Source organism: Heptranchias perlo, unplaced genomic scaffold (genome assembly GCF_035084215.1).
Source record: "Heptranchias perlo isolate sHepPer1 unplaced genomic scaffold, sHepPer1.hap1 HAP1_SCAFFOLD_1252, whole genome shotgun sequence".
Lineage (NCBI taxonomy): Eukaryota > Metazoa > Chordata > Chondrichthyes > Hexanchiformes > Hexanchidae > Heptranchias > Heptranchias perlo.
Window position 1 is genome coordinate 20,001 of NW_027138486.1, and position 25,906 is coordinate 45,906.

General features: G+C 49.5%; 1 protein-coding gene across 1 annotated transcript in view; it reads left to right on the top strand.

Annotated features, from left to right (window-relative positions):
• The window catches only part of LOC137308260 (eukaryotic translation initiation factor 4H-like), a 29,678-nt gene extending 5,112 nt beyond the window's left edge, over nt 1-24,566 (top strand). The window contains exons 2-5 of the mRNA XM_067977093.1: nt 1-154; nt 3,707-3,771; nt 20,587-20,671; nt 24,468-24,566. The exon at nt 1-154 is cut by the window's left edge and continues 43 nt beyond it. Coding sequence (XP_067833194.1) covers nt 1-154; nt 3,707-3,771; nt 20,587-20,671; nt 24,468-24,538 — 375 coding nt within the window. The 3' untranslated portion in view covers nt 24,539-24,566. The remainder of the gene's footprint in view (nt 155-3,706; nt 3,772-20,586; nt 20,672-24,467) is intronic.
• The last annotated feature ends 1,340 nt before the right edge of the window (nt 24,567-25,906 follow it).

Genomic DNA, 25,906 nt, shown 5'->3' on the forward strand with positions numbered 1-25,906 from the left:
AGGCAGAAGGAGCTGCCGACCGAGCCTCCATTCACCGCCTTTGTGGGGAATCTCCCGTTCAACGCTGTCCAGGGAGACATCGACCACATCTTCAAGGATCTGCGGGTGCGCAGCATACGACTGGTGCGGGACAAGGAGACGGACAAGTTCAAAGGTCGGTGACCCCCTTGGGGGTCGGGGGTCGGGCGGGGGGGGGGGGGGGGGGGAAGAAACCACATTCGTCAACTGGTGCGAGACCGAGCCGCGCAGGCGCGTAACTTCAAAACCGCAGCTGGGGCGAGAAGCTCGGAGACGCTGCCTCACGTGAAGAATAGAATCGGAGAGAGGTTACGACGTGGATGAGGCCGTTCGGCCCATCGAGTCCGGGCCGGCTCTCCCTGCGAGAGCAATCCAGCCAGTCCCACTCCCCCCGCCCTTTCCCCGTAGCCCCTGCAGATCTTTTTCCCTTCAAGGACTCATCCAGTCCCCTTTTGGAGGCCATGATTGAATCTGCCTCCACCACCCCCTCGGGCAGAACATTCCAGATCCTCACCACTCGCTGGGGAAAAAAGTTTCTCCTCATCTCGCCTTTGGTTCTTTTGCCAATCACCTTAAATCTGTGTCCACTGGTCCTTGACCCTTCCGCCAATGGGAACAGTTTCTCTCTATCTACTCTGTCTGGACCCTTCATGATTTTGAACCCCTCGATCAAATCTCCTCGCAACCGTCTCTGTTCCAAGGAGAACAACCCCAGCTTCTCCAGTCTGTCCACGGAACTAAAGTCCCTCATCCCTGGAATCATTCTGGTAAATCTCCTCTGCACCCTCTCTGAGGCCTTCACATCTTTCCTAAAGTGCGGTGCCCAGAACTGGACGCAATACTCCAGTTGTGGCCGAACCAGTGTTTTATAAAGGTTCATCATGACTTCCTTGCTTTTGTGCTCTCTGCTCTATTTATAAAGCCCAGGATCCCGTCTGCTTTTTTAACCACTTTCTGAACCTGCTCTGCCACCTTCAACGATTTGTGTACATATACCCCCAGATCTCTCTGTTCCTGTACCCCTTTTAGAATTGTACCCTCTAGTTTATATTGCCTCTCCTCGTTCGTCACACCCAAATGTATCATCTCGCATTTTTCTGTGTTAAATTCGATCTGCCACGTGTCCGCCCATTCCACCAGCCTGTCTATATCCTCTTGAAGTCTATCACTATTCTCCTCACTGTTCACTACCCTTCCAAGTTTTGTGTCATCTGCAAATTTGGAAATTGTGCCCTGTCCAAGTCATTAATATATATCAAGAGAAGCAGTGGTCCCAGCACCGAGCCCTGGGGAACACCACTGTACACCTCCCTCCAGTCCCAAAAACAACCGTTCACCACTACTCTCTGTTTCCTGTCCCTTCGCCAATTCTGTATCCGTGTTGCTCCTGCCCCCTTTAATCCATGGGCCGCAATCTTGATGATAAGCCTACCGTGCGGCACTTTATCAAATACCTTTTGAAAGTCCATATACACCACATCCACCGCACTGCCCTCATCGACCCTCTCTGTTACCTCATCAAAAAACTCAATCAGGTTAGTTAAACACGATTTGCCGTTAACAAATCCGTGCTGGCTTTCCCTAATCAATCCACCCTCGTCCAAATGACTGTTAATTCTGTCCCGCGTTATCGTTTCTATAAGTTTCCCCACCACCGAGGTTAAACTGACCGGCCTGTAGTTGCTGGGTTTATCCTGACACCCTTTTTTTGAACAGGGGTGTAAGATTGGAAGGGCGGTACAAGAGTGGACCTTGCTCTCCCTACAAAAAGCAGTGGACGCCCGTTGAATTAATCATTTTAAGTCGGAGATCGATAGATTTTTGCTAGCCAGGGGATATGGCGCCAAGGCAGGCGGAGGGGGTTAGGATGCAGATCAGCCATGATCTCGTCCAAGGTGGGACTGCGCCTCACACGGACAATTTGCATTAATATACAGCCCTCAATCTCGTTCACCGTGCAATTCGGAAGGCAAATGGTGTGTTGGCCTTTGTTGCGAGGGAGTTGGAGTCCAAGAGTAAGGAAGTCTTGCTACAATTGGACAGGGTTTTGGTGAGACCTCACCTGGAGCACTGTGTACGGTTTCGGTCTCCTTATCTAAGGAAGGGTATACTTGCCTTAAGAGGCGGTGCAACGAAGGTTCGCCAGATTGATTCCTGGGATGAGAGGGTTGTCCTCTGAGGAGAGGTTGAGTCGAATGGGCCGAGACTCTCTGGAGTTTCGAAGAACGAGAGGTGATCTCATTGAAACATATAAGATTCTGAGGGGGCTTCACAGGGTCGATGCTGAGAGGCTGTTTCCCCTTGGCTCGCGAGTCCAGAACTAGGGGGCATAGTCTCAGGATAAGGGGTCGGCCATTCAAGATTGAGATGAGGAGGAATTTCTTCACTCAGAGGGTGGCGAATCTTTGGAATTCTCTCCCCCAGAGGGCTGTGGATGCTCAGTCGTTGATTATATTCAAGGGTTGAGATTGATTTTTGGACTCTAGGGGAATCAAGGGATATGGGGATCGGGCGGGAAAATGGAGTTGAGGTGGAAGATCGGCCATGATCTGATTGAATGGTGGAGCAGGCTCGAGGGGCCGAGTGGCCCACTCCAGCTCCTGTTTCTTATGTTCTTAAAACGCCCTCAAGGCGCCGCACGGGAGCGTAAATCAGACAAAATTTCACCCTGAGCCACAGAAGGAGATATTCGGACAGGTGACCAAAAGCTCGGTCAAAGAGGGAGGTTTTAAGGAGCGTCTTAAAGGAGAAGAGAGAGAGGCGGAGAGGTTTAGGGAGGGAATTCCAGAGCTCAGGACCCAGACGGCTGAAGGCACGGCCGCCAATGGCGGGGCGAAGGGAGTGCAAGCTCTTGTTGTGGGCAAGGTTTGGGCCAGGAGTCACTGAACCATCTCCCAATGTGTGTTAACCCATCAGCTCCCTTGATCTGGGTGACTCCTGACTGGATGCTCTGTCGTGTCAGGGGGGCAGTGAGTTTTGATCTCCCAACATGTCAGAGAATTTACAGCACAGAGTCAGGCCATTCGGCCCCACTGCTCTATCCCGGTGTTTATGCTCCACACGAGCCTCGTCCCTCCCTACTCCATCTCACCCTCTCACCATCTCCTTCTATTCCTCTCTCCCTCATGTGTTTATCCAGCTTCCCCTTAAATCCATCTACACTATTCACCTCAACTACTCCTTGTGGGAGCGAGTTCCACATTCTCACCACTCTCTGGGGAAAGAAGTTTCTCCTGAGATCCCTATTGGATTTATTAGTGACTATCTTATATTTATGGCCCCGAGTTTTCTGGTCTCCCCCACAAGTGTGGTCTAACCAAGGTATACGGAGACCAGAACTGTGCACAGTGCTACAAGTGTGGACGAACCAAGGTATATGGAGACCAGAACTGTGCACAGTGCTCCAAGTGTGGTCTAACCAAGGTATACGGAGACCAGAACTGTGCACAGTGCTCCAAGTGTGGTCTAACCAAGGTATATGGAGACCAGAACTGTGCACAGTGCTCCAAGTGTGGTCTAACCAAGGTTTATGGAGACCAGAACTGTGCACAGTGCTCCAAGTGTGGTCTAACCAAGGTTCTGTACAAGTTTATCATAACTTCTCTGCTTTTCAATGTTTAAATCCCTCGATTAGTTTCTCAGCCGACCTCTCTAAGGATTTGATCCCTTGTTGTCTGTTTCCCTCCAGGATTTTGTTACGTGGAATTCGATGATGTCGAAACACTGGAAGAGGCCCTCACATTCGATGGTGCAGTAAGTGTCATTGTGTTCAGTGCTGCTCTGTACCGACCCCATCGAGTATCGAAATATAGACACCCGGGAGTGAGTTATAGGCTGGAATCTAATCGGGGGGTTCGGGGGGTTTATATATAGAATAACAGATACCCGGGAGTGAGTTACAGGCTGGAATCTAATCGAGGAGTTCGGGGGGGTTTATATATAGAATAACAGATACCCGGGAGTGAGTTACAGGCTGGAATCTAATCAAGGGGTTCGGGGGGTTTATATATAGAATAACAGATACCCGGGAGTGATTTACAGACTGGAATCTAATCGAGGGGTTCGCGAGGTTGAGACATAAAATAACAGATACCCGGGAGTGAGTTCGAGGCTGGAATCCATTCGAGGGGTTCAGGGGGTTCATATATAGAATAACAGATACCCGGGAGTGAGTTACAGGCTGGAATCTGATCGAGGGGTTCGGGGTGTTTATATATAGAGTAACAGATACCCGGGAGTGAGTTCGAGGCTGGAATCCATTCGAGGGGTTCAGGGGGTTCATATATAGAATAACAGATACCCGGGAGTGAGTTACAGGCTGGAATCTGATCGAGGGGTTCGGGGTGTTTATATATAGAGTAACAGATACCCGGGAGTGAGTTTGAGGCTGGAATCCATTTGAGGGGTTCGGGGGGTTTATATATAGAATAACAGATACCCGGGAGTGAGTTGCAGGCTGGAATCTAATCGAGGGGTTCGGGGGGGTTTATATATCGAATAACACATACCCGGCAGTGAGTTACAGGCTGGAATCTAATCGAGGGGTTCGGGGGGGTTTATATATAGAATAACAGATACCCGTGAGTGAGTTGCAGGCTGGAATCTAATTGAGGGGTTCGGGAGGGTTTGTATATGGAATAACAGATACCTGTGAATGAGTTACAGGCTGGAATCTAATTGAGGGGTTCGGGGGGTTGATATACAGAATAACAGATACCCGGGAGTGAGTTACAGGCTGGAATCTAATCGAGGGGTTCGCGGGGTTAAAATATAGAATAACAGATACCCGGGAGTGAGTAAAAGGCTGGAATCTAATTGAGGGGTTCGGGGGGTTTATATCTAGAGTAACAGATACCCGGGAGTGAGTTACAGACTGGAATTTAATCGAGAGGTTCGGGGGGGTTTATATATAGAATAACAGATACCCGGGAGTGAGTTACAGGCTGGAATCCAATCGAGGGGTATGGGTGGTGTTTATTTCTAGAATAACAGATACCCGGGAATGAGTTACAGGCCGGAATCTAATCGAGGGGTTCGGGGGGGTTTATATATAGAATAACAGATACCCGTGAGTGAGTTGCAGCCTGGAATCTAATCAAGGGGTTCGGGGGGTTTATATATGGAATAACAGATACCCGTGAGTGAGTTACAGGCTGGAATCTAATTGAGGGGTTCGGGAGGGTTTGTATATGGAATAACAGATACCTGTGAATGAGTTACAGGCTGGAATCTAATTGAGTGGTTCGGGGGGTTGATATACAGAATAACAGATACCCGGGAGTGAGTTACAGGCTGGAATCTAATCGAGGGGTTCGCGGGGTTAAAATATAGAATAACAGATACCCGGGAGTGAGTAAAAGGCTGGAATCTAATTGAGGGGTTCGGGGGGTTTATATCTAGAGTAACAGATACCCGGGAGTGAGTTACAGACTGGAATTTAATCGAGAGGTTCGGGGGGGTTTATATATAGAATAACAGATACCCGGGAGTGAGTTACAGGCTGGAATCCAATCGAGGGGTATGGGTGGTGTTTATTTCTAGAATAACAGATACCCGGGAATGAGTTACAGGCCGGAATCTAATCGAGGGGTTCGGGGGGGTTTATATATAGAATAACAGATACCCAGGAGTGAGTTGCAGGCTGGAATCTAATCGAGGGGTTCGGGGGGGTTTATATATAGAATAACAGATACCCGGGAGTGAGTTACAGACTGGAATCTAATCGAGGGGTTCGGGGGGGTTTATATATAGAATAACAGATACCCGGGAGTGAGTTACAGGCTGGAATCTAATCGAGGGGTTCGGGGGGGTTTATATATAGAATAACAGATACCCGGGAGTGAGTTGCAGACTGGAATCTAATCGAGGGGTTTGGGGGGGTTTATATATAGAATAACAGTTACCCGGGAGTGAGTTACAGACTGGAATCTAATCGAGGGGTTCGGGGGGTTTATATATTGAATAACAGATACCCGGGTGTGAGTTACAGACTGGAATCTAATCGAGGGGTTCGGGGGGGTTTATGTATAGAATAACAGATACCCGGGAGTGAGTTACAGGCTGGAATCTAATCGAGGGGTTCCGGGGGTTTATATATAGAATAACGGATACCCGGGAGGGAGTTGCAGGCTGGAATCCAATCGAGGGGTTCGGGGGGTTTTCATATAGAATAATGGATACCCGGGAGTGAGTGACAGACTGGAATCTAATCGAGGGGTTCGGTGGGGTTTATATATAGAATAACAGATACCCGGGAGTGAGTTGCAGACTGGAATCGACTCGAGCGGTTCGGGGGGTTTATATATAGAATAACAGATACCCGGGAGTGAGTTACAGACTGGAATCTAATCGAGGGGTTCGGGGGGGTTTATATGTAGAATAACAGATACCCGGGAGTGAGTTACAGACTGGAATCTAATCGAGGGGTTCGGGGGGGTTTATATGTAGAATAACAGATACCCGGGAGTGAGTTACAGACTGGAATCTAATCGAGGGGTTCGGGGGGGTTTATATGTAGAATAACAGATACCCGGGAGTGAGTTACAGACTGGAATCTAATCGAGGGGTTCGGGGGGTTTATATATAGAATAACAGATACCCGGGAGTGAGTTACAGGCTGGAATCTAATCGAGGGGTTCGGGGGGTTTATATATAGAATAACAGATACCCGGGAGTGAGTTCGAGGCTGGAATCCATTCGAGGGGTTCGGGGGGTTTATATATAGAATAACAGATACCCAGGAGTGAGTTACAGGCTGGAATCTAATCGAGGGGTTTGGGGGGCTTGTATATGGAATAACAGATACCCGGGAGTGAGTTACAGGCCGGAATCTAATCGAGGGGTTCGGGGGGTTTATATATAGAATAACAGATACCCGGGAGTGAGTTACAGGCCGGAATCTAATCGAGGGGTTCGGGGGGTTTATATATAGAATAACAGATACCCGGGAGTGAGTTGCAGGCTGGAATCTAATCGAGGGTTTCGGGGGGGTTTATATCTAGAATTACAGATACCTGGGAGTGAGTTACAGGCTGGTATCCAATCGAGGGGCATGGGGGGTGTTAAAACACAGAATAACAGATATCCCCGAGTGAGTTACAGTCTGGAGTCTAATCGAGGGGTTCGGGGGAGTTTATATATAGAATAACAGATACCCGGGAGTGAGTTACAGGCTGGAATCTAAGCGAGGGGTTCGCGGGGTTTATATATAGAATAACAAATACCCGGGAGTGAGTTACAGACTGGAATCTAATCGAGGGGTTCGGGGGGGTTTATATATCGAATAACAGATACCCGGCAGTGAGTTACAGACTGGAATCTAATCGAGGGGTTCGGGGGGGTTTATATACAGAATAACAGATACCCGGGAGTGAGTTACAGACTGGAATCTAATCGAGGGGTTCGGGGGGGTTTATATATCGAATAACAGATACCCGGCAGTGAGTTACAGACTGGAATCTAATCGAGGGGTTCGGGGGGGTTTATATACAGAATAACAGATACCCGGGAGTGAGTTACAGGCTGGAATCCAATCGAGGGGTATGGGTGGTGTTTATTTCTAGAATAACAGATACCCGGGAGTGAGTTACAGACTGGAATCTAATCGAGGGGTTCAGGGTTTTTTTTACAGATTAACAGATACCCGGGAGTGAGTTACTGGCTGGAATCCAATCGAGGGGCATGGGGGGTGTTTATACACAGAATAACAGATATCCCCGAGTGAGTTACAGTCTGGAATCGAATCGAGGGGTTCGGGGGGGTTTATATGCAGAATAACAGATACCCGGGAGTGAGTAACAGACTGGAATCTAATCGAGAGGTTCGGGGGGTTTATATATAGAATAACAGATACCCGGGAGTGAGTTACAGGCTGGAATCTAATCGAGGGGTTCGGTGGGGGTTTTCTGTAGAATAACATATACCCGGGAGTGAGTTAGAGGCTGGAATCCAATCGAGGGGCATGGGGGGTGTTCGTATACAGAATAACAGATACCCGGGAGTGAGCTGCAGGCTGGAATCTAATCGAGTGGTTCGGGGGGTTTATATATAGAATAACAGATACCCGGGAGCGAGTTACAGGCTGGAATCTAATCGAGAGGTTCGGGGGGTTTATATATAGAATAACAGATACCCGTGTGTGAGTTACAGGCTGGAATCTAATCGAGGGGTTCGCGGGGTTGATATACAGAATAACGGATACCCGGGAGTGAGTAAAAGGCTGGAATCTAATTGAGGGTTTCGGGGGGGTTATATATTGAATAACAGATACCCGGGAGTGAGTTCGAGGCTGGAATCAACTCGAGGGGTTCGGGGGGTTTATATATAGAATAACAGATACCCGGGAGTGAGTTTCAGACTGGAATCTACTCGAGGGGTTCGGGGGGTTTATATATAGAATTACAGATACCCGGGAGTGAGTTACAGGCTGGAATCTAATCGAGGGGTTCGGGGGGTTTATATATAGAATAATGGATACCCGGGAGTGAGTTCCAGGTTGGAATCTAATCGAGGGGTTTGGGGGGTTTTATATATAGAATAACAGATACCCGTGAGTGAGTTGCAGGCTGGAATCTAATCGAGGGATTCGGGGCTGTTTGTCTCTAGAATAACAGATTCCCGGGAATGAGTTCCAGGCTGGAATCCAATCGAGTGGTTCAGGGGGTTTATTTTAAGAATAACAGATACCCGTGAGTGAGTTACAGACAGGAATCCAATCGAGGGGTTCGGGAGGTTTATTTTAAGAATAACAGATACCTGGGAGTGAGTTACAGACTGGAATCCAATCGAGGGGTTCGGGGGGTTTATATATAGAATTACAGATACCCGGGAATGAGTTACAGGCCGGAATCTAATCGAGGGGTTCGGGGGGGTTTGTGTATGGAATAACAGATAACCGTGAGTGAGTTGCAGGCTGGAATCTGATCGAGGGGTTCGGGTTTTTTTTTATAGAATTACAGACACCCGGGAATGAGTTACAGGCCGGAATCCAATCGAGGGGTTCGGGAGGTTTATTTTAAGAATAACAGATACCCGTGAGTGAGTTGCAGGCTGGAATCTAATCGAGGGATTCGGGGCTGTTTGTCTCTAGAATAACAGATTCCCGGGAATGAGTTCCAGGCTGGAATCCAATCGAGTGGTTCAGGGGGTTTATTTTAAGAATAACAGATACCCGTGAGTGAGTTACAGGCAGGAATCCAATCGAGGGGTTCGGGAGGTTTATTTTAAGAATAACAGATACCTGGGAGTGAGTTACAGACTGGAATCCAATCGAGGGGTTCGGGGGGTTTATATATAGAATTACAGATACCCGGGAATGAGTTACAGGCCGGAATCTAATCGAGGGGTTCGGGGGGGTTTGTGTATGGAATAACAGATAACCGTGAGTGAGTTGCAGGCTGGAATCTGATCGAGGGGTTCGGGTTTTTTTTTATAGAATTACAGACACCCGGGAATGAGTTACAGGCCTGAATCTAATCGAGGGGTTCGGGAGGGTTTGTGCATGGAATAACAGATACCCGGGAGTGAGTTACAGGCTGGAATCTAATCGAGGGGTTCGGGGTGTTTATATATAGAATAACAGATACCCGGGAGTGAGTTACAGGCTGGAATCTAATCGAGGGGTTCGGGGTGTTTATATATAGAATAACAGATACCCGGGAATGAGTTGCTGGCCGGAATCTAATCGAGGGGTTCGGGAGGGTTTATTTATGGAATAACGGATACCCGGGAGTGTTCCAGACTGGAATCCAATCGAGGGGTTCGGGAGGGTTTATTTATGGAATAACGGATACCCGGGAGTGAGTTACAGACTGGAATCTAATCGAGGGGTTCGGGGGTTTATATATAGAATAACAGATACCCGGGAGTGAGTTACAGGCTGGAATCCAATCGAGGGGTTCGGGGGCTGTTTGTATCTAGAATAACAGATACCCGGGAGTGAGTTACAGGCTGGAATCTAATCGAGGGGTTCGGGGGTTTATATATAGAATAACAGATACCCGGGAGTGAGTTGCAGGCTGGAATCTCATCGAGGGGTTCGGTGGGTTGATATTTCGAATAACAGATACCCGGGAGTGAGTTACAGACTGGAATCTAATCTCGGGGTTTGGGTTTTTTTTTATAGAATAACAGATACCCGGGAGTGAGTAAAAGGCTGGAATCCAATCGAGGGGTTCGGGGGGGGTTTACATGTGGAATAACAGATACCCGGGAGTGAGTTAGAGGGTGGAATCTAATCGAGGGGTTCGGGTGGATTTATATATAGAATAACAGATACCCGGGAGTGAGTTAACGGCTGGAATCTAATCGAGGGGTTCGGGGGCGTTTTCTATAGAATAACAGATACGCGGGAGTGAGTTACAGGCTGGAATCCAATCGAGGGGTTCGGGGGGTTTATATACAGAATAACAGATACCCGGGAGTGAGTTACAGGCAGGAATCCAATTGAGGGGTTCGGGGGCTGTTTGTATCTAGAATAACAGATACCTGGGAGTGAGTTACAGGCTGGAATCGAATCGAGGGGTTCGAAGGGGTTTATTTCTAGAATAACAGATACCCGGGAGTGAGTTACAGACTGGAATCTAATCGAGGGGTTCGGGGGCGTTTTCTATAGAATAACAGATACGCGGGAGTGAGTTACAGACTGGAATCTAATCGAGGGGTTCGGGGGGTTTATATATAGAATAACAGATACCCGGGAGTGAGTTGCAGGCTGGAATCTAATTGAGGGGTTCGGAGGGTTTATATATAGAATGACAGATACCCGGGAGTGAGTTAGAGGCTGGAATCCAATCGAGTGGCATGGGGGGTGTTTATACAGAATAACAGATGTCCCCGAGTGAGTTACAGTCTGGAATCTAATCGAGGTGTTCGGGGGGTTTATTTTTAGAATAACAGATACCCGGGAGTGAGTTACAGACTGGAATCTAATCGAGGGGTTCGGGGGGTTTATATAAAGAATAACAGATACCCGGGAGTGAGTTACAGGCTGGAATCTAATCGAGGGGTTCAGGGTTTTTTTTATAGATTAACAGATACCCGGGAGTGAGTTACAAGCTGGTATCCAATCGAGGGGCATGGGGGGTGTTAAAACACAGAATAACAGATATCCCCGAGTGAGTTACAGTCTGGAATCGAATCGAGGGGTTCGGGGGGGTTTCTCTGCAGAATAACAGATACCCGGGAGTGAGTAACAGACTGGAATCTAATCGAGAGGTTCGGGGGGTTTATATATAGAATAACAGATACCCGGGAGTGAGTTACAGGCTGGAATCTAATCGAGGGGTTCGGTGGGGGTTTTCTGTAGAATAACATATACCCGGGAGTGAGTTAGAGGCTGGAATCCAATCGAGGGGCATGGGGGGTGTTCGTACACAGAATAACAGATACCCGGGAGTGAGCTGCAGGCTGGAATCTAATCGAGTGGTTCGGGGGGTTTATATATAGAATAACAGATACCCGGGAGCGAGTTACAGGCTGGAATCTAATCGAGGGGTTCGCGGGGTTGATATACAGAATAACGGATACCCGGGAGTGAGTAAAAGGCTGGAATCTAATTGAGGGTTTCGGGGGGGTTATATATTGAATAACAGATACCCGGGAGTGAGTTCGAGGCTGGAATCAACTCGAGGGGTTCGGGGGGTTTATATATAGAATAACAGATACCCGGGAGTGAGTTTCAGACTGGAATCTACTCGAGGGGTTCGGGGGGTTTATATATAGAATTACAGATACCCGGGAGTGAGTTACAGGCTGGAATCTAATCGAGGGGTTCGGGGGGTTTATATATAGAATAATGGATACCCGGGAGTGAGTTCCAGGTTGGAATCTAATCGAGGGGTTTGGGGGGGGTTTATATATAGAATAACAGATACCCGTGAGTGAGTTGCAGGCTGGAATCTAATCGAGGGATTCGGGGCTGTTTGTCTCTAGAATAACAGATTCCCGGGAATGAGTTCCAGGCTGGAATCCAATCGAGTGGTTCAGGGGGTTTATTTTAAGAATAACAGATACCCGTGAGTGAGTTACAGGCAGGAATCCAATCGAGGGGTTCGGGAGGTTTATTTTAAGAATAACAGATACCCGTGAGTGAGTTGCAGGCTGGAATCTAATCGAGGGTTTCGGTTTTTTATATATAGAATAACAGATACCCGGGAGTGAGTTCCAGGCAGGAATCCAATCGAGGGGTTCGGGAGGTTTATTTTAAGAATAACAGATACCCGTGAGTGAGTTGCAGGCTGGAATCTAATCGAGGGATTCGGGGCTGTTTGTCTCTAGAATAACAGATTCCCGGGAATGAGTTCCAGGCTGGAATCCAATCGAGTGGTTCAGGGGGTTTATTTTAAGAATAACAGATACCCGTGAGTGAGTTACAGGCAGGAATCCAATCGAGGGGTTCGGGAGGTTTATTTTAAGAATAACAGATACCTGGGAGTGAGTTACAGACTGGAATCCAATCGAGGGGTTCGGGGGGTTTATATATAGAATTACAGATACCCGGGAATGAGTTACAGGCCGGAATCTAATCGAGGGGTTCGGGGGGGTTTGTGTATGGAATAACAGATAACCGTGAGTGAGTTGCAGGCTGGAATCTGATCGAGGGGTTCGGGTTTTTTTTTATAGAATTACAGACACCCGGGAATGAGTTACAGGCCGGAATCTAATCGAGGGGTTCGGGAGGGTTTGTGCATGGAATAACAGATACCCGGGAGTGAGTTACAGGCTGGAATCTAATCGAGGGGTTCGCGGGGTTTATTTCCAGAATAACGGATATCTGGGAGTGAGTTACAGGCTGGAATCTAATCGAGGGGTTCGGGGTGTTTATATATAGAATAACAGATACCCGGGAATGAGTTGCTGGCCGGAATCTAATCGAGGGGTTCGGGAGGGTTTATTTATGGAATAACGGATACCCGGGAGTGTTCCAGACTGGAATCCAATCGAGGGGTTCGGGAGGGTTTATTTATGGAATAACGGATACCCGGGAGTGAGTTACAGACTGGAATCCAATCGAGGGGTTCGGGGGTTTATATATAGAATAACAGATACCCGGGAGTGAGTTACAGGCTGGAATCCAATCGAGGGGTTCGGGGGCTGTTTGTATCTAGAATAACAGATACCCGGGAGTGAGTTGCAGGCTGGAATCTCATCGAGGGGTTCGGTGGGTTGATATTTCGAATAACAGATACCCGGGAGTGAGTTACAGACTGGAATCTAATCTCGGGGTTTGGGTTTTTTTTTATAGAATAACAGATACCCGGGAGTGAGTAAAAGGCTGGAATCCAATCGAGGGGTTCGGGGGGGGTTTACATGTGGAATAACAGATACCCGGGAGTGAGTTAGAGGGTGGAATCTAATCGAGGGGTTCGGGTGGATTTATATATAGAATAACAGATACCCGGGAGTGAGTTAACGGCTGGAATCTAATCGAGGGGTTCGGGGGCGTTTTCTATAGAATAACAGATACGCGGGAGTGAGTTACAGGCTGGAATCCAATCGAGGGGTTCGGGGGGTTTATATATAGAATAACAGATACCCGGGAGTGAGTTACAGACTGGAATCTAATCGAGGGGTTCGGGGGCGTTTTCTATAGAATAACAGATACGCGGGAGTGAGTTACAGGCCGGAATCTAATCGACGGGTTCGGGGGAGTTTATATATAGAATAACAGATCCCCGGGAGTGAGTTACAGACTGGAATCTAATCGAGGGGTTCGGGGGGTTTATATATAGAATAACAGATACCCGGGAGTGAGTTGCAGGCTGGAATCTAATTGAGGGGTTCGGAGGGTTTATATATAGAATGACAGATACCCGGGAGTGAGTTAGAGGCTGGAATCCAATCGAGTGGCATGGGGGGTGTTTATACAGAATAACAGATGTCCCCGAGTGAGTTACAGTCTGGAATCTAATCGAGGTGTTCGGGGGGTTTATTTTTAGAATAACAGATACCCGGGAGTGAGTTACAGACTGGAATCTAATCGATGGGTTCGGGAGGGTTTATGTATAAAATAACAGATACCCGGGAGTGAGTTACAGACTGGAATCTAATCGATGGGTTCGGGAGGGTTTATGTATAAAATAACAGATACCCGGGAGTGAGTTACAGACTGGAATCTAATCGAGGGGTTCGGGGGGGTTTATATATAGAATAACAGATACCCGGGAATGAGTTGCAGGCAGGAATCCAATCGAGGGGTTCGGGGGGTTTATTTTAAGAATGACGGATACCCGTGAGTGAGTTACAGGCTGGAATCTAATCGAGGGTTTCGGGGTTTTTTTCTAGAATAACAGATACCCGGGAGTGAGTTCCAGGCTGGAATCTAATCGAGGGATTCGGGGGGTTTATATATAGAATAACAGATACCCGGGAATGAGTTACAGGCCGGAATCTAATCGAGGGGTTCGGGAGGGTTTGTGTATGGAATAACAGATACCCGTGAGTGAGTTGCAGGCTGGAATCTAATCGAGGGGTTCGGGGGGTTTATATAAAGAATAACAGATACCCGGGAATGAGTTGCAGGCCGGAATCTAATCGAGGGGTTCGGGAGGGTTTATTTATGGAATAACGGATACCCGGGAGTGTTCCAGACTGGAATCGAATCGAGGGGTTCGGGAGGGTTTATTTATGGAATAACGGATACCCGGGAGTGAGTTACAGACTGGAATCCAATCGAGGGGTTCGGTGGGTTTATATGTAGAATAACAGATACCCGGGAGTGAGTTGCAGGCTGGAATCCAATCGAGGGGTTCGGTGGGTTTATATGTAGAATAACAGATACCCGGGAGTGAGTTGCAGACTGGAATCTAATCTAGGGGTTTGGGGTTTTTTTTATAGAATAACAGATACCTGGGAGTGAGTTGCAGGCTGGAATCCAATCGAGGGGTTCGGGGGGGGTTTACATATGGAATAACAGATACCCGGGAGTGAGTAAACGGCTGGAATCTAATCGAGGGGTTCGGGGGGTTTTATATATAGAATAACAGATACCCGGGAGTGAGTAAACGGCTGGAATCTAATCGAGGGGTTCGGGGGTGTTTATATATAGAATAATGGATACCCGGGAGTGAGTTGCAGGCTGGAATCTAATCGAGGGGTTCGGGGGGTTTATATATAGAATAACAGATACCCGGGAGTGAGTTCCAGGCTGGAATCTAATCGAGGGGTTCGGGGGGTTTATATATAGAATAACAGATACCCGGGAGTGAGTTACAGGCTGGAATCTAATCGAGGGGTTCGGGGGGGTTTATATATAGAATAACAGATACCCGGGAGTGAGTTCCAGGCTAGAATCTAATCGAGGGGTTCGGGGGGTTTATATATAGAATAACGGAGACCCGGGAGTGAGTTACAGGCTGGAATCTAATCGAGGGGTTTGGGGGGGTTTATATATAGAATAACAGATACCCGTGAGTGAGTTACAGGCTGGAATCTAATCGAGGGGTTCGCGGGGGTTATATATTGAATAACAGATACCCGGGGGTGACTTCGAGGCTGGAATCTAATCGAGGGGTTCGGGGGGGTTTATATATAGAATAACAGATACCCGGGAGTGAGTTACAGTCTGGAATCCAATCGAGGGGTTCGGGGGTTTTATATATAGAATAACAGATACCCGGAAGTGAGTTACAGACTGGAATCTAATCAAGGGGTTTGGGGGGGTTTATATATAGAATAACAGATACCCGGGAGTGAGTTCCAGGCAGGAACCCAATCGAGGGGTTCGGGGGGTTTATATATAGAATAACAGATACCCGGGAGTGAGTTACAGACTGGAATCTAATCGAGGGGTTCGGGGGGGGGTTTATATATAGAATAACAGATACCCGGGAGTGAGTTACAGGCTGGAATCTAATCGACGGGTTCGGGGGAGTTTATATATAGAATAACAGATACCCGGGAGTGAGTTGCAGGCTGGAATCTAATTGAGGGGTTCGGAGGGTTTATATATAGAATGACAGATACCCAGGAGTGAGTTAGAGGCTGGAATCCAATCGAGCGGCATGGGGGGTGTTTGTACAGAATAACAGATGTCCCCGAGTGAGTTACAGTCTGGAGTCTAATCGAGGGTTTCGGGGGGGTTTTGTATAGAATAACAGATACCCGGGAGTGAGTTACAGACTGGAATCTAAGCGAGGGGTTCGCGGGGTTTATATTTAGAATAACAGTTCCCTGGGAGTGAGTTACAGGCTGGAATCTAATCGAGGGGTTCGGGGGGGTTCACATATGGACTAACAGATATCCCCGAGTGAGTTGCAGTCTGGAATTTCATCGAGAGGTTCGGGGGGTTTTACATAGAATAACAGATAACCGGGAATGAGTTGCAGGCAGGAATCCAATCGAGGGGTTCGGGGGGTTTATTTTAAGAATAACGTATACCCGTGAGTGAGTTACAGGCTGGAATCTAATCGAGGGTTTCGGGGGTTTGCATATAGAATAACAGATACCCGGGAGTGAGTTCCAGGCTGGAATCTAATCGAGGGATTCGGGGCTGTTTGTATCTAGAATAACAGATACCCGGGAATGAGTTACAGGCTGGAATCTAATCGAGGGTTTCGGGGCTTTATATATAGAATAACAGATACCTGGGAATGAGTTACAGGCTGGAATCTAATTGAGGGGTTCAGGGTTTTTTTTATAGATTAACAGATACCCGGGAGTGAGTTACAGGCTGGAATCCAATCGAGGGGTTCGGGGGGTTTATATATAGAATAACAGATACCTGGGAGTGAGTTACAGACTGGAATCTGATCGAGGGGTTCGGGGGGGTTGATATACAGAATAACAGATACCCGGGAGTGAGTTACAGGCTGGAATCTAATCGAGGGTTTCGGGTGGTTTATATACAGAATAACAGATACCCGGGAGTGAGTTGCAGGCTGGAATCTAATCGAGGGGTTCATTGGGGGGGTTTATATACAGAATAACAGGTACCCGGGAGTGAGTTACAGGCTGGAATCTAATCGAGGGGTTCGGGGGGTTTATATGTAGAATAACGATACCCGGGAGTGAGTTACAGAATGGAATCTAATCGAGGGGTTTGGGTGGGTTTATATGTAGAATAACAGATACCCGGGAGTGAGTTACAGACTGGAATCTAATCGAGGGGTTCGTTGGGTTTTTCTCGAATAACAGGGGAAGTAATGTCTGACAAATTTGCTTGAGTTCTTTGAGGACATAACGTACAGGGTGGATAAAGGGGAACCAGTGGATGTCGTGTATTTAGACTTCCAGAAGGCATTCGACAAGGTTCCACATAAAAGATTATTGCTCAAGATAAGAAATCACTGGATTGGGGGTAATATTTTGTCATGGGTGGAGGATTGGTTATCTCACAGGATGCAGAGAGGTGGGATAAATGGTTCATTCTCGGACTGGCAACCAGTAGCCAGTGGTGTTCCGCAGGGGTCGGTGCTGGGTCCCCAACTCTTTGCAATCTATATTAACGATTTGGAGGAGGGGACCGAGTGTAACATTTCCAAGTTTGCAGATGATACAAAGATGGGAGGGAAAGTAGAGAGTGAGGAGGACATAAAAATCCTACAAGGGGATATAGACAGGCTGGGTGAGTGGGCGGAGATTTGGCAGATGCAATACAATATTGGAAAATGTGAGGTTATGCACTTTGGCAGGAAAAATCAGAGAGCAAGTTATTATCTTTATGGCGAGAAACTGGAAAGTACTGCAGCACAAAGGGATCTGGGGGTCCTAGTGCAAGAAGATCAAAACGTTAGTATGCAGGTGCAGCAGGTGATCAAGAAGGCCAACGGAATGTTGGCTTTTATTGCTAGGGGGATAGAATATAAAAACAGGGAGGTATTGCTGCAGTTATATAAGGTATTGGTGAGACCGCACCTGGAATACTGCATACAGTTTTGGTCTCCACACTTAAGAAAAGACGTACTTGCTCTCGAGGCAGTACAAAGAAGGTTCACTCGGTTAATCCCGGGGATGAGGGGGCGGACATATGAGGAGAGGTTGAGTAGATTGGGACTCTACTCATTGGAGTTCAGAAGAATGAGAGGCGATCTTATTGAAACATATAAGATTGTGAAGTGGCTTGATCGGGTGGATGCGGTGAGGATGTTCCCAAGGATGGGTGAAACTAGAACTAGGGGGCATAATCTTAGAATAAGGGGCTGCTCTTTCAAAACTGAGATGAGCAGAAACTTCTTCACTCAGAGGGTAGTAGGTCTGTGGAATTTGCTGCCCCAGGAAGCTGTGGAAGCTACATCATTAAATAAATTTAAAACAGAAATAGACAGTTTCCTAGAAGTAAAGGGAATTAGGGGTTACAGGGAGCGGGCAGGAAATTGGACATGAATTTAGATTTGAGATTAGGATTAGATCAGCCATGATCTTATTGAATGGCGGAGCAGGCTCGAGGGGCCGATTGGCCTACTCCTGCTCCTATTTCTTATGTTCTTATATACCCAGGAGTGAGTTACAGGCTGGAATCTAATCAAGGGGTTCGGGGTGTTTATATATAGAATAACAGAAACCCGGGAGTGAGTTACAGACTGGAATTGAATCGAGGGGTTCGGAGTTTTTTTTTTAGAATAACAGATACCCGGGAGTGAGTTCCAGGCTGGTATCTAATCGAGGGGTTCGTGGGGTTCATATATAGAATAACAGATACCCGGGAGTGAGTTACAGGCTGGAATCTAATCGAGGGGTTCGGTGGGTTTATATATAGAATAACAGATACCCGGGAGTGAGTTACAGACTGGAATCTAATCGAGGGGTTCGGGGGGTTTATATATAGAATAACAGATACCCGGGAGTGAGTTACAGACTGGAATCTAATCGAGGGGTTCGGGGGGTTTATGTATAGAATAACAGATACCCGGGAGTGAGTTACAGGCTGGAATCTAATCGAGGGGTTCGGGGGGTTTATATATAGAATAACAGATACCCGGGAGTGAGTTACAGACTGGAATCTAATCGAGGGGTTCGGGGGGGTTTATATATAGAATAACAGATACCCGGGAGTGAGTTACAGACTGGAATCTAATCGAGGGGTTCGGGGGGTTTATACATCGAATAACAGATACCCGGGAGTGAGTTACAGACTGGAATCTAATCGAGCGGTTCGAGGGGGTTATATATAGAATAACAGATACCCGGGAGTGAGTTGCAGGCTGGAATCTTATCGAGCGGTTCGGGTGGTTTATATACAGAATAACAGATACCCGGGAGTGAGTTGCAGGCTGGAATCTTATCGAGCGGTTCGGGTGGTTTATATACAGAATAACAGATACCCGGGAGTGAGTTACAGGCTGGAATTTAATCGAGGGGTTCGGGGGGTTTATATATAGAATAACAGATACCTGGGAGCCTCTCAAGCTTGCTTATTATTGCTGGATTATTATCTGAATCTGTAACCTAATGTTCGTCCCTTTCTCTCTCTTCCCCACTCTCCCTCCCTCTCTCTCCCCCCTCTCCCTCTCTCTCCCTCTCTCTCCCCCCTCTCCCTCTCTCTCCCCCCTCTCCCTCTCTCTCCCCCCTCTCCCTCTCTCTCCCCCCTCTCCCTCTCTCTCCCCCCTCTCCCTCTCTCTCCCCCCCTCTCCCTCTCTCTCCCCCCCTCTCCCTCTCTCTCCCCCCCTCTCCCTCTCTCTCCCCCCTCTCCCTCTCTCTCCCCCCTCTCCCTCTCTCTCCCCCCTCTCCCTCTCTCTCCCCCCTCTCCCTCTCTCTCCCCCCTCTCCCTCTCTCTCCCCCCTCTCCCTCTCTCTCCCCCCTCTCCCTCTCTCTCCCCCCTCTCCCTCTCTCTCCCCCCTCTCCCTCTCTCTCCCCCCTCTCCCTCTCTCTCCCCCCTCTCCCTCTCTCTCCCCCCTCTCCCTCTCTCTCCCCCCTCTCCCTCTCTCTCCCCCTCTCCCTCTCCTCTCTCTCCCCCCTCTCCCTCTCTCTCCCCCCTCTCCCTCTCTCTCCCCCCTCTCCCTCTCTCTCCCCCCTCTCCCTCTCTCTCCCCCCTCTCCCTCTCTCCCCCCCCTCTCCCCCCCTCTCCCTCTCTCTCCCCCCTCTCCCTCTCTCTCCCCCCTCTCCCTTTCTCTTCCCCCCTCTCCCTTTCTCTTCCCCCCTCTCCCTTTCTCTTCCCCCCCTCTCCCTTTCTCTTCCCCCCTCTCCCTTTCTCTTCCCCCCTCTCCCTTTCTCTTCCCCCCTCTCCCTTTCTCTTCCCCCCTCTCCCTTTCTCTTCCCCCCTCTCCCTTTCTCTTCCCCCCTCTCCCTTTCTCTTCCCCCCTCTCCCCTTTCTCTTCCCCCCTCTCTCCCTTTCTCTTCCCCCCTCTCTCCCTTTCTCTTCCCCCCTCTCTCCCTTTCTCTTCCCCCCTCTCTCCCTTTCTCTTCCCCCCTCTCTCCCTTTCTCTTCCCCCCTCTCTCCCTTTCTCTTCCCCCCTCTCTCCCTTTCTCTTCCCCCCTCTCTCCCTTTCTCTTCCCCCCTCTCTCCCTTTCTCTTCCCCCCTCTCCCCTTTCTCTTCCCCCCCTCTCCCTTTCTCTCCCTCTCTCTTCCCCCCCCCTCTTCCTCTCTCTCCCCCCCCTCTCCCTCCCTCGTTCCGCCCTCTCCCCTTCCCCCAGCTCTATGGCGATCGAACACTCCGGGTGGACATTGCTGAGGGGAGGAGACAGGAGAAAGGGGGTTTCGGACGCGGGAGCGACAGAGGTGAGAAACGCTCTCCGCTTTGTCCCTCTCCCCTCTTCTCTTTTCCCCTCCCCCCCCGCCCCCTCCTCCTTTCCCCGCCCTGCCATCGTACGAAACAGACGGGTGAAGATCGGACGACAGAAGACCCACCTGCCAAGATACGCAAATAACCAACGGGAGAAGACACACTGGTCCATCCAGCCAGTTCTGAAGCTTCCCCTCGACCCCCAGCCTCGACAGCTTTGTCGGGGGTGGGGGGAGAGAGTTCCAGATTTCCTCTCCCCTTTGTGTGAAGAAATGCTTCCCGATGTCACCCCCTGAACGTCCTGGTTCTAATCTCGAGGTTACGCCCCCCTGCTTTTTTTCTGGACTCCCCGCCCCCTCCCAGAGGAAATAGTTTCTCTGTCAAATCCTTCAATCATCTCAAACCCCCTCGATTAGATCCCCCTCCTTAATCATCCTCCTGAGTTGCGGTCCCCGGAACTGGACGCAGTGTCTCTCCAGATGGGGGTCTGACCAGAGCTCTGGTCAGCAGGTAATTGGGAAGGCAAACGGAATATTGGCCTTTATTTCGAGGGGGACGGAGTATAAAAGCAGGGAAGTCATGCTCCAACTGGACAGGGTGCTGGTGAGACCACACCTGGAGTACTGCGCCCAGTTCTGGTGCCCTTATTTAAGGAAGGACATACTTGCATTGGAGGCAGTTCAGAGAAGGTTCGCCAGGTTGATTCCGGGTATGGAAGGGTTGTCTTACGAGGAAAGATTGAACGGGTTGGGTCTATACTCATTGGAGTTTAGAAGAATGAGAGGAGATCTTCTCGATGGGCGAAATGCTGATGGAGTGTTTCCCCTCATGGGGGAATCTAGAACTAGGGGGCATGGTCTCAGAATAAGCGATCGGTCATTTCAGACTGAGATGAGGAGGAATTTCTTCGCTCAGAGGGTTGGAATTCTTTGCCCCGAAGAGCGTTGGAAAGTTATTGAAACTTATTCAGAGCTGAGTTAGACGTACACACATCCGAATTAAGAGCAGGAGTCGGCCACTCGGCCCCTCGAGCTTGCTCTGCCGTTCGATAAGGTCACGGCTGACCTGATTGCGACCTCAACCCCATTTCCCCGACTATCTTTCGCTCCCTCGTTGATCGGGAATCTATCAAACTCGGCCTTAAAAATATTCAGTGACCCTTCCTCCCCCCGTCTCTGGGGAAGGGAGTTCCACAGACTCGCGACCCTCTGAGAGAAAAAATAATTTCTCCTCATCTCCGTCTTAAATGGCCGACCCCGTATTTTTTAAACTGTGACCCCCTGGTTCTCGTCTCTCCCCAGAAGGGGAAACATCCCCCTCAGACAAATTTTTGATCGGCAACAGGAGTCGAGGGATATAGGGAACGGGCGGGAAAGTGGAGCTGAGGCCAGAATCAGATCGGCCATGATCTCATTGAATGGCGGAGTGGGCTCCAAAGGCTCATATATCCCCACTCTCTGTCTCCTACTGCCGAGCCAATTCCCTACCCATGTCTGAGGGTTTTCCTGCAATTCCGTGCGCTCTCGTTTTTTGTTAAGCCTCTCGTGTGGAACTCTGCCGAGTGCCTTCTGGAAGTCCATATAAACAACATCCGTAGCCGCTCCCTTAGTTGGTTACCTCCTCAGAAAATTCAACCGGGTTAGTCAGACGTGATTTGCCCGTTACAAATCCAGGCTGGCGCTCTCTGATCAGCTCATATCTGTCCAAGTGCTCAGTCACCCCGTCCCCCAATAACAGATTCTGGTAACTTTCCCACGACCGAGGATAGGCCTCGTCTATCTCTCCTACCCTTCTTAAGCGGTGGAGTGACGTCGGCAGTTTTCCAATCCAAGGGGAAAGTACCTGAATCGGGAGATGGTGACTGAAATCCATCTACAGTATCTCTTAATTCCGGAGATTTATCGGTCTTAAGTCCCGTTATTTTCTCCCATTACCATTTTTTTTTGGAAAACTGTATTAAATCGGCAAGGAGCCTGGGGAAAGAAAAATGAGTTCTCCCTAAAGTCCGGGAGCGATATCTGGTGCGGGAGGGGAGTCATAGAATCATAGAAGTTTACAACATGGAAACAGGCCCTTCGGCCCAACATGTCCATGTCGCCCAGTTTATACCACTAAGCTAGTCCCAATTGCCTGCACTTGGCCCATATCCCTCAATACCCATCTTACCCATGTAACTGTCCAAATGCTTTTTAAAAGACAAAATTGTACCCGCCTCTACTACTGCCTCTGGCAGCTCGTTCCAGACACTCACCACCCTTTGAGTGAAAAAATTGCCCCTCTGGACCCTTTTGTATCTCTCCCCTCTCACCTTAAATCTATGCCCTCTCGTTATAGACTCCCCTACCTTTGGGAAAAGATTTTGACTATCTACCTTATCTATGCCCCTCATTATTTTATAGACTTCTATAAGATCACCCCTTAACCTCCTACTCTCCAGGGAAAAAAGTCTCAGTCTATCCAACCTCTCCCTATAAGTCAAACCATCAAGTCCCGGTAGCATCCTAGTAAATCTTTTCTGCACTCTTTCTAGTTTAATAATATCCTTTCTATAATAGGGTGACCAGAACTGTACACAGTATTCCAAGTGTGGCCTAACTAATGTCTTGTACAACTTCAACAAGACATCCCAACTCCTGTATTCTATGTTCTGACCAATGAAACCAAGCATGCTGAATGCCTTCTTCACCACCCTATCCACCTGTGACTCCACTTTCAAGGAGCTATGAATCTGTACTCCTAGATCTCTTTGTTCTATAACTCTCCCCAACGCCCTACCATTAACGGAGTAGGTCCTGGCCCGATTCGATCTACCAAAATGCATCACCTCACATTTATCTAAATTAAACTCCGTCTGCCATTCATCGGCCCACTGGCCCAATTTATCAAGATCCCGTTGCAATCCTAGATAACCTTCTTCACTGTCCACAATGCCACCAATCTTGGTCTCATCTGCAAACTTACTAACCATGCCTCCTAAATTCTCATCCAAATCATTAATATAAATAACAAATAACAGCGGACCCAGCACCGATCCCTGAGGCACACCGCTGGTCACAGGCCTCCAGTTTGAAAAACAACCCTCTACAACCACCCCTCTGTCTTCTGCCGTCAATCCAATTTTGTATCCAATTGGCTACCTCACCTTGGATCCCGTGAGATTTAACCTTATGTCACAACCTGCCATGCGGTACCTTGTCAAAGGCTTTGCTGAAGTCCATGTAGACCACGTCTACTGCACAGCCCTCATCTATCTTCTTGGTTACCCCTTCAAAAAACTCAAATCAAATTTGTGAGACATGATTTTCCTCTCACAAAACCGTGCTGACTGTTCCTAATTAGTCCCTGCCTCTCCAAATGCCTGTAGATCCTGTCCCTCAGAATACCCTCTAACAACTTACCCACTACAGATGTCAGGCTCACCGGTCTGCAGTTCACGTGGCGAGAGCTGGTGAAGTTGCCCTTCTCGGGGCAGAGAAGGGTTAAGGGGGGGGGGGATTTGATGGAGGGGGTTCACAATCACGAGGGGTTTCGATCGGGTCAACGAGGAGGAACTGTTTCCCGGGTGGGGGGAGACACGGATCCAAGATAACCGGGAGGGGAGGGGAGGGAGAGTGGGACCAATTGGAGAGCTCTTTCAAAGGGCCGGCACCAGCACGACGGGCCGAGTGGCCTCCTCCCGGGCGAGTGGAAGCCGCGGGCCGGAGGGGGGGCTCCGAGCGGCCTTGGTCTCCCGCCGGACGTTTTTGGTTGCCGGCACCTAACCTTTCTCCTCTCGTCCGATTCTCTCGACAGACCGAGGGGGGCCCCGAGGAGGGTCTCGAGGAGGCCGAGACGATGACTTCCAAGGAGGAGGTAAGGGCTAAGAGTCGGTCGCAAAAGACCCCCACCTCGGTCCCCCGTTGAGTCGCATGGGGACGGGGAGAGGTGGGGTCTCGAGTGTCCGTAACTCAGGCTTGCTCGAACCGCACGGCGAGAGTGCGTCAGTCCCCTGGGACGGGGAGGGACGATCGACCAGCGATACTTAATTTGGTGTTCCCTCTCTCCTTCCCTCCCTCTCTCTGTCCGTCCGTCCGTGTCTCTCTCTCTCGCTCTCTCCTTCCGCCTCTCTCGCTCTCTCCTTCCGCCTCTCTCGCTCTCTCCTTCCGCCTCTCTCGCTCTCTCCTTCCGTCTCTCTCTCTCGCTCTCTCCTTCCGTCTCTCTCTCTCTCGCTCTCTCCTTCCGTCTCTCTCGCTCTCTCCTTCCGTCTCTCTCGCTCTCTCCTTCCGTCTCTCTCTCGCTCTCTCCTTCCGCCTCTCTCGCTCTCTCCTTCCGTCTCTCGCTCTCCCCTGCCGTCTCTCGCTCTCCCCTTCCGTCTCTCTCGCTCTCCCCTTCCGTCTCTCTCGCTCTCCCCTTCCGCCTCTCTCGCTCTCTCCTTCCGCCTCTCTCGCTCTCTCCTTCCGCCTCTCTCGCTCGCTTCTCCTTCCGTCTCTCTCTCGCTCTCTCCTTCCGCCTCTCTCGCTCTCTCCTTCCGCCTCTCTCGCTCTCTCCTTCCGCCTCTCTCGCTCTCTCCTTCCGCCTCTCTCGCTCTCCCCTTCCGCCTCTCTCGCTCTCCCCTTCCGCCTCTCTCGCTCTCCCCTTCCGTCTCTCTCGCTCTCCCCTTCCGTCTCTCTCGCTCTCCCCCTTCCGTCTCTCTCGCTCTCCCCTTCCGTCTCTCTCGCTCTCCCCTTCCGTCTCTCTCGCTCTCTCCTTCCGCCTCTCTCGCTCTCTCCTTCCGCCTCTCTCGCTCTCTCCTTCCGTCTCTCTCGCTCTCTCCTTCCGTCTCTCTCGCTCTCTCCTTCCGCTCTCTCTCGCTCTCTCCTTCCGTCTCTCTCGCACTCTCCTTCCGTCTCTCTCTCGCTCTCTCCTTCCGCCTCTCTCGCTCTCTCCTTCCGCCTCTCTCGCTCTCTCCTTCCGCCTCTCTCGCTCTCTCCTTCCTCTCTCTCGCTCTCTCCTTCCCTCTCTCTCGCTCTCTCCTCTTCGCTCTCTCTCGCTCTCTCCTTCCGCCTCTCTCGCTCTCTCCTTCCGCCTCTCTCGTCTCTCTCCTTCCCTCTCTCTCGCTCTCTCTCCTTCCCTCTCTGCTCTCTCGCTCTCAGTCTCTCCTTCCGCCTCTCTCGCTCTCTCCTTCCGCCTCTCTCGCTCTCTCCTTCCGCCTCTCTCGCTCTCTCCTTCCCTCTCTCTCGCTCTCTCCTTCCGCCTCTCTCGCTCTCTCCTTA